We start from the raw sequence: 8,075 nt of genomic DNA on the forward strand, positions 1-8,075 counted from the left end.
AACGCTCCATTTTCTCCGAGCTTCAGGTGTTGACGCCCCCCCAGCTGTCTCTCGAGTCCCCCAAGGGCCCAGCCAGCCGGCTGCAGCTGGCTCAGCAGATCAGTGTCGCTGAAAGTGAGTCCATGGGCCCGTCAGCTCCAGGGGTCCGTTGTCTCCCCAACAGCTCCTGGCCCGGCTGATGCCCCTCCACTGCCCCAGGCCTTCCTGCCTCCGCGGCTGCCCTCCCTCCTTTGCCGCTGCGGCTGCCTGCGGGCCCCTGGCACCCGCCAGCCCAGTGCGTCTCCTCTCCCGGGGCTTTGTGAGCCGCGTTGCCGGGGCTTGGTGGTAGGGCCTTCGCCGGGTGCTGCCTGGATTGCCGTGCAGCCCTGGGCCGGCGCCGGTTCACCAGCCTGGCAGACCGTACCCACAACTTCCCCCCGTCAGCCGCTCCCACTGCCTGCCCAGCACAGGCAGCACGTGCGGCTGAGTGAGCGCGAACACTCACGCTGGCAGCCTCCCTCCGCCCCGCGCAGCCTTGCTCAACCAGCCCTGCCGCACAGCCCGCCCAGGTGTGACCACACCTCTCCGGCTCCTTAAATAGCTGGGCCGTGCGCAGGCAGAAGCCAGCCGGGAGGCAGGCGGAGGATGGGTGACGCCGAACCGCAGGCAGGCCAGGGTACGGTATTGCCAGCCGCACCAGGTTCCCTCTCTGCTCGGGCCGGGGGGGCTCGCGGCTCCGCGGGGCTTTTCCTTCCTCTTTTGCCGGGAGTGTTTGATCTCGTAGCTGGCCAGGAGGCCGCCACCCCGGGACAGGCTGAGTCACAGCGCCCAGCTGCGCAAGGAGGGTGTTTGGAAGCCGGTCCCGGGCTGAGGCGCACAGCTCTCGGGGGCAGGCTGGCGAGCGGCCGGCAGGGGCGTGCGAATAGGTGACAGGCTAGTTGTGAAAAAGGCGAAATCCCGGCTGATTTCTCAGCACGTGATTTCTCCCCCCTCGGGCTGGAAGTCCCGGGCCGTTCCCCTGGCCGGGGTTTTGTGCCCCCCCAGACGACACAGGAAGCCAAAGGCCACCGCAGCGCGGAAGTTGCACCCTGGCGGGTTACGACACAGCCCGCGGGGCAGGCAGGTTGAGAATTACGCGAGTGGAACTTTTGATGCCGCTGTCGGAGTTCCGCTCGAACGGCGCGGGCAGGCCGCCGCTATAAAGCCCCCGCACGGCCCGCGGCAGGGGAGCTGAGCTCTGGCGGAGCAGGGGCAGCGGCAGGATGGCTTGCCCAGGGCGTCGGCTCCGTTACCTGATGGCGCTTTTTCTCTGCGGGTTCTGTTCAGAGGCCGGCGCGTCCCCGGTCCAGCAGAAGCCGGCCGCCCAGAGCAAAGTCTTCAAGTACCGGTAAGTGCGGTCTGCAGGGGGCGAGCCCGAGGGGCTCCGAAGGCGGGTTGGCTCCCTGAGCTGCCGCGTGCTGTGTGGGCCGGCGGTAGGGAGGTTAAAGGTTTAATCGACTAGTCGATGGAATTCCGTCAGTGAGTCGATATGCGGGGGAGCCGCTGGCCTCGGCATTGGCCCTGCTGGGCTCGGCCTGTCCAACGTGTGCAGAGCCGAGGCGCAGCGACCTGGGACTGGGCACGAGCCAGCAATCAGCTGAGTCCCGGCTCGCGCCCCCTCCCCCGCGGGGCCAGTGTTGGGGGAATCAGCTTTTAAGCCGGCTCCCCCCAGCACCGGCTCTGCCCCCCCCCCCCCCCCCCCGCTGCCTCTGACAGAGGCAGCAAGTGGGGGAGTGATTAGACTGTGGGATTGTGCTCAGCCGAGAGCCAGCGAGTGGCGTCCGCACCCACCGTGGGGCAGGCCCCGGGAGGTGAGGGGGCCGCGTGGCGCTGCACAGACCCGGCCCCCGAGCCGGCGGTGACCCCGAGGGCCGTGCCGGGGACCTCTGCAAACTCCTGACAGGAAGCTGGCTGTTCAGCACCGCACGGCCCCGTGCACACGGCTCAGCGAGCGCCAGGGCCCGGCTGGGGGGTGGGGACAGGAGCTGGGGGTTCGAGCAGCAGGTCGCAGCACGGGGGTTCCCGGCACGGGGCTGGGGCCGGTTTGTATCTGGCTCACGCCCACTGCCTTTCAGCCTTTGGGACGTGGCCCAGAAGACTCTCTACCTGAGGAACGAACAGCTGGTTGCCGGCTATTTGCAAGGCCCCAATTCTGAGCTGGAAGGTGAGTCCTGCCTGCCCTGGGCTCCCCCCCACACACCAGGTACCGCCCTGCCACCCTCGCCTGGCAGCTGCACCTGCCCTGCCCTGGATGCAGGATGACTCCATCTGTCCAGCCCCTTCACTGGGCTTCTCCTCCCCCTCCCCATCGCTGGGGTCCCTCCCCTAGCCCCTTTGCTCAGCTCCCCCCATCACTTGGCTCCCCCTCCCCCACCCCCTTCACTGGGCTTCTCCTCCCCCTCCCCATCGCTGGGGTCCCTCCCCTAGCCCCTTCGCTCAGCTCCCCCCCCATCACTTGGCTCCCCCTCCCCCACCCCCTTCACTGGGCTTCTCCTCCCCCTCCCCATCGCTGGGGTCCCTCCCCCAGCCCCTTTGCTCAGCTCCCCCCATCACTTGGCTCCCCCTCCCCCACCCCCTTCACTGGGCTTCCCCTCCCCCTCCCCATCGCTTGGCTCCCCCTCCCCCTGCGTCCAGGCTCCACGTTACAGCCCGTGAGCAGTGGTGCCGGAGCTCCCCCTGAAACGCCGGCGCCCTGTGGCCCCCGAGCCGACGGCAGGGCCCCCAAGGACCCCAGGGCCGCCCCTTTGGGTGCGGGGCAGTACGGGATGGCGAGGGGCCGAGCTGCGGCTCACCCCCCTTTCTGCCCACAGAGAAGATTTCCTGGGTTCCCAGCCGCTCCTTCGAGCGGGAGAAGTTCCCTGTCATCCTGGGCATCCAGGACGGGCACCGCAGCCTGGCGTGTGGGACGGGCGCCCTGCCTGCGCTGCAGCTGGAGGTGAGTGGGGACCCCGGCAGCTCTCTGCCCACCCATTGGGCGACCTCCCTGCCAATCATCAGTCAGGGCCCACCCTGCTCAGTCCAGGGACGTCTCCGCCCCTCACCAGCCCGTTTTCTGGCTGGGGGGAGGTGACCGGTGGAGCCCGCAGGGGCCGCGCGGGGCCCAGCCTGTCCAACGCCCCCACTGGCCTGGAGAGGGGGAACCGGGGAGGGGGCCCCATTTGCAGATGACACAAAACTGCTGGAGACGGTTCGGCCCGGGCAGCCGGGGAGCCGCTTGGCCTGGATCTCGCCGGACGAGGTGACGGCAACCGAACGTGAACGTTGAGAAATGCAAAGTCCCGCACGTCGGACCCCAGAATCCCGCCGTCCCTACAGCGGGGGGGGGGCTAAAGTCCCAGGCGCCGCCCCAGAGATCTGGGCGAGTTCTCTGCAAACACCCCTCCTGTGCTGCGCCGGCAGCAAGGCAAACCCAAGGCTGGGCGCCGTTACCAAAGGGCTAGAGAATAGCCCGAGAACATCTTCTCGCCCCTCTCTGAACACGGCTACAGAGGGGGGCGCCTCGTCTCCACAGATCTCTTGGCTTTGGAAAAGGTTCCGAAAACGGCAACAAAAGTGCCGAGGGGTTTGGAACGGGTCCCATAGGAAGAGAGATTAAAAAGACTTGGACTTCTCAGCTTAGGAAAGAGGAGGCTGAGGGGAATAGGACAGAGGCCTAGAAAATCGTGACACGTGTGGGAAAAGGGAATAGGGAAAAGTGATGTATTTGTTCCCACAACGTAAGAACGAGGAGTCGCCAGATGGAATGAAGAGGCAGCAGGTTTAAAACAAACCGAAGGAAGTTTTTCTTCACTCAGCGCACCGTTAACCTGTGGAACTCCTTGCTAGAGGATGTTATGAAGACCAGGACTTGAACAGGGCTCAAGAAGGAACTAGATACATTCATGGAGGACAGGTCCATCATCACTTACTAGCCAGGCTGGGCAGGGAGGGTGCCCCTGGCCTCTGTCAGAGCTGGGACTGGGCGGCGGGGTCGCTGGATGGTTCCGGGTTCAGTTCACTCCCTTTGGGTGCCCGGCATTGGCCGCCGTGGGCAGCCAGGACCGTGGGCTGGAAGGCGCCTTGGGCTGCGCCCGCCTGGCCGCTCTGACGTTCTCTCCCGTCCTCGCAGGATGTGAACATCACAGAGCTGTCCCGGGGCGGCGAGGACACCGCCCGCTTCACCTTCTTCCGCTCCTACAAGGACGGCATGTGGCGCTTCGAGTCGGCCGCCAACCCGGGCTGGCTGCTCTGCACCGCCACGCAGTCCAACGAGCCCCTGGGCCTGGCCACCGGCCCCGACGACGAGCACATTGTGGACTTCTACTTCCAGCAGTGCTGAGCGGCCGGGTGGGGACGGGCCGCGCCACCTCTCCCCTGAGCGGAGCCGTGTCCGGGGGACTCCTGAGCCACGTGTCCCCCCCGTGGGAGCCTTTCAGGGCACCCAGCCTTGTAGAGCCAGGCCAGTGCGCCCAAAAGGGCCCGGGGCTCAGGAAACCCTGCTCTGCCGGCCTCCCTCGGGCAAGCCCCAGGGCCACTCCGTGCCTCAGTTTCCCCCTGAGCACGGGGGACGCCAGCCCGGCCCTGCCTCCCCGGCGTGTGAAGGTAAATCAGCCAGATGCTGTGGGGGCAGGGACCAGACGGTGCCCCTGGGTGGCCTGGTCCTGCCAGGATCCCCGGCAGGCAGGTGCCCATGTGCCCAGGATAGCCGTGGTGGGGTGGTGTCCCCGCGGCTACAGACGGGGCGGGCCCTCTGCTGTGTGACTGGCCCGGCCCCCCGGCCTGCAATAAACTTGGGACGTGGCCACCCCTGCCTGAGTGAGCGGCTTGTCTTGAGATGTGCCTGGGACCCTCTGGGCCCAATTCCCTGCCAAACGCCTGGCTGGGCAACGTTGGAGTTGTAACACCAGCCCCCCCCCCCCCACCCTAGGGCGGCCTCCTGCTCACCAGCCCCCCCCCCCCCGCCCTGCGGCTGCTCCCTGCTCACCAGCCCCCCCCCCCCCGCCCTGCGGCTGCTCCCTGCTCACCAGCCCCCCCCCCCCCGCCCTGCGGCTGCTCCCTGCTCACCAGCCCCCCCCCCCCCGCTCTGTGGCTGCTCCCTGCTCACCAGCCCCCCCCGCTCTGTGGCTGCTCCCTGCTCACCAGCCCCCCCTGCCCTAGGGCGGCCTCCTGCTCACCAGCCCCCCCTGCCCTAGGGCGGCCTCCTGCTCACCAGCCCCCCCCTGCCCTAGGGCGGCCTCCTGCTCACCAGCCCCCCCCTGCCCTAGGGCGGCCTCCTGCTCACCAGCCCCCCCCCGCCCTGCGGCTGCTCCGTGCTCACCAGCCCCCCCCTGCCCTAGGGCGGCCTCCTGCTCACCAGCCCCCCCCCCCCCGCCCTGCGGCTGCTCCGTGCTCACCAGCCCCCCCCCGCTCTGTGGCTGCTCCCTGCTCACCAGCCCCCCCCCGCTCTGTGGCTGCTCCCTGCTCACCAGCCCCCCCCCCACTCTGTGGCCACTCCCTGTTCACCAGCCCCCCCCTGTGGCTGCTCCCCCCCAGCCCTGCGGCTGCCCCCTGCTCACCAGCCCCCCCCCCCGCTCTGTGGCTGCTCCCTGCTCACCAGCCCCCCCCGCTCTGTGGCCACTCCCTGTTCACCAGCCCCCCCCCACCCTGTGGCTGCTCCCCCCCAGCCCTGCGGCTGCCCCCTGCTCACCAGTCCCCCCCCCCGCTCTGTGGCTGCTCCTTGCTCACCAGCCCCCCCCCGCTCTGTGGCTGCTCCTTGCTCACCAGCCCCCCCCCGCTCTGTGGCTGCTCCCTGCTCACCAGCCCCCCCCCCCGCTCTGTGGCCACTCCCTGTTCACCAGCCCCCCCCACCCTGTGGCTGCTCCCCCTCCAGCCCTGTGGCTGCCCCCTGCCCACCTGCTCCCCACAGCTGCCCCCCCGGTATCTCCCACCTGCCTGTCCTCCATCCATCGGCTCCCTGCAGATGCCCCTGCCCCCTGCCCTCCGGCCCCCAGCAGCTTCCACGCCAGGCAGCCAGCTGGAGGAAGCTCTGGGGTTGACTTGCCCACAGGGCTTCGCTGGAATCGGGAATGAATGAGTCCCCCTTCTTGTCCCACTCCGTGCCTCAGTTTCCACAGCCGTCACATGGTCTTCAGCCCCGCCCCCCGTGGGGCGCATGGTGCTCAGCCTGCTCCTTTCCCCCGGGGAGGGTCCCACCTGCAGCCAAGCACTGGCATGTTCCAGCTCTCCTCACCCCACCCTGCACACGGGGGCCTGGGAGGCGGGGGAACAAGCACATGGACACTGGGCGGTGCATGGCAGGGGCAGAGGGGCACCAGCGTCCCCCCCCACACACACACTAACTTGCTGGCGGAGATGGAGGAGGGTCGGGCTGGGGGCGGGGAGAAGGTTCCAGCCGGCAGCGGCGGGTGGAGGAGGAGCAGGTGAGCTGAGAAATGATGGGGGAGCGGAGGGGGACTAAATTGGTGCCCCCCCTCCCAGTGTGGCACCCGGGGGAAACTGTGCTCCCCACCCACCTTCACTATGCCACTGGGAGCTGCAGCTGCCGAAAGTGGGGGAAGGGTTTTTATACGATGCACCTACAGCCTGCGGAACTCCCTGCCGCAGGATGGCAGAGCCGAGCTGCGTGAAGTTCCACCAAGGATCATTTACCCAGGCTGAGCCGCTCCAAGCCCCGGACCCACCCAGGAAGGGACAAAGCAGCAGCTGGGGTTTGGGAGCTCTCTGGAGCCGCGGGAGGGGGTCCGTGGCAGACAGGCCACGGGGCGGGATGGGGTGGGGGTGACGTCAGCTCCCTAAGGGGATGGGGTGTGGGAAAGCGCTTGGCACAGGTGCCGCTGCGGGTGAACCAGCCGGGCCGGATCGCAGGGCTGGGGGCAGAGGGGCACGAAACCACCCCGCCCGGGCAACCCCACGGGAGCGCTGGGCACAGGAGGAGCACGGAGGGGTGGGGCCCTCAGTGAGCCACAGGGAGCCCCTGGGGGGCTGCCCCCAATCAGCTGCTGCACATGGGCCCCAGGCACCTGCTGGGCAGGTCTTCCTGGGTCGTCACGGGCCAAGCCTCCTCCCCAGCCCCTGCCCCTGCCCCATGCAGCGAGCGGGCCCTGGGCTGCCAGGCCCTGCCCCCTGAAATCCAGCTCCCTGCTGTGCCCCGGGCGGCCCCCAGCAGCTGGGACATTTCACCCTGGGGCGATGCTGCCCCCCGGCCACCGGTCAGGCTCCCTTTGTTCCGCCCGCTGACGCAGCAGCAGGATTTCAACATCCCCCAGCTTCCGCCGCCGCCTCCCCCTGGCCTGAGGCACAAGGACGCCGCACCTCCCCAGAGCCAGCTGCAGCACGTCCTCCCTCGCTTCTCCTGGGGCTCCCCAGGGAAACTCCCTGCTCTGCACACGCGTGGCACCCCACCCCCCTGCGCCAGCACCAGCGGCAAGAGGGCAACCGGGCACAGAGCTGGGCAGCAGGTGAGAGGAGCGGGCTTCAGTGCCTACCTCTGCCATCGGCTCACTGCCCCGCCACGCTCTCTGGGCCTCAGTTTCCCCAACTTGGCCCAGTTCTGGGCGGCACCTGGCCCGACGGGGCCTGATCTCAGCCAGGGTCTAGGCAGCGCCCGGCCCTTTGGGCCCCGATCTCGGCCGGGGTCTGGGCGGCGCCCGGCCCGACGGGGCCTGGTCCCAGTTCTCTGGCTGAGGGTTCCAGCGTGACCCCCTGTGATGTAGTGGGGCATCTTGCTGGTTCTCTGACAAGCCTGGTCTCACCAACCTGGCTGTCCACCGGGTGGAGATGGGCACCCACCCCCCGGGGAGCTGCTCCCTGTTCAGAGTCACGGGGAAGATGGCCCAGGACCTGGAGAGAGAGCCCGGGACATGCTGGCGTGAGGGGTGATCCAACCATCCTGCGGCCCCTGGGCCTCTCTGGTGGTTCTGGTCCCCAAGAAGGACGGGTTGATCCGGTTCTGTGGGGACTATTGGAAGCTCAGCGGCACCACGGTGTCCGACGCCTCCCCCATGCCGAGGCCCGACGAGCTCCTGGACAAGCTGGGGGGAGCTCGCTACCTCACCACCCTGGATCTCACCAAGGGCTCC

General features: G+C 68.6%; 1 protein-coding gene across 2 annotated transcripts; it reads left to right on the top strand.

Moving 5' to 3' along the window:
- The first annotated feature begins 524 nt into the window (after positions 1 to 524).
- LOC142820924 (interleukin-1 receptor antagonist protein-like) lies at positions 525 to 4,807 on the top strand. 2 transcript variants are annotated; one of them, XM_075910671.1, is made up of 5 exons: positions 525 to 655; positions 1,306 to 1,366; positions 2,094 to 2,182; positions 2,829 to 2,953; positions 4,127 to 4,807. In XM_075910671.1, exons 1-5 carry the CDS (start codon positions 625 to 627, stop codon positions 4,334 to 4,336), a joined length of 516 nt encoding a protein of 171 aa, XP_075766786.1. In that variant the 5' UTR covers positions 525 to 624; the 3' UTR covers positions 4,337 to 4,807. The 2 variants fall into 2 exon arrangements, with proteins under 2 accessions (XP_075766786.1, XP_075766785.1); XM_075910670.1 differs by lacking the exon at positions 525 to 655 and having other exon boundaries at positions 718 to 1,366.
- Positions 4,808 to 8,075: the final 3,268 nt, after the last annotated feature.

The sequence above is a fragment of the Pelodiscus sinensis genome, chromosome 28 (genome assembly GCF_049634645.1).
Source record: "Pelodiscus sinensis isolate JC-2024 chromosome 28, ASM4963464v1, whole genome shotgun sequence".
NCBI lineage: Eukaryota > Metazoa > Chordata > Testudines > Trionychidae > Pelodiscus > Pelodiscus sinensis.

What these genes read in the sequence shown, in the direction of transcription:
- LOC142820924 (XM_075910670.1), top strand. Translation starts at nt 1,242, where the DNA reads ATGGCTTGCCCAGGGCGTCGGCTCCGTTACCTGATGGCGCTTTTTCTC. An exon ending in CCCCAATTCTGAGCTGGAAG is followed by an intron (nt 2,183 to 2,828) that starts GTGAGTCCTGCC and finishes TTCTGCCCACAG; the next exon opens with AGAAGATTTCCTGGGTTCCC. An exon ending in TGCCTGCGCTGCAGCTGGAG is followed by an intron (nt 2,954 to 4,126) that starts GTGAGTGGGGAC and finishes CCGTCCTCGCAG; the next exon opens with GATGTGAACATCACAGAGCT.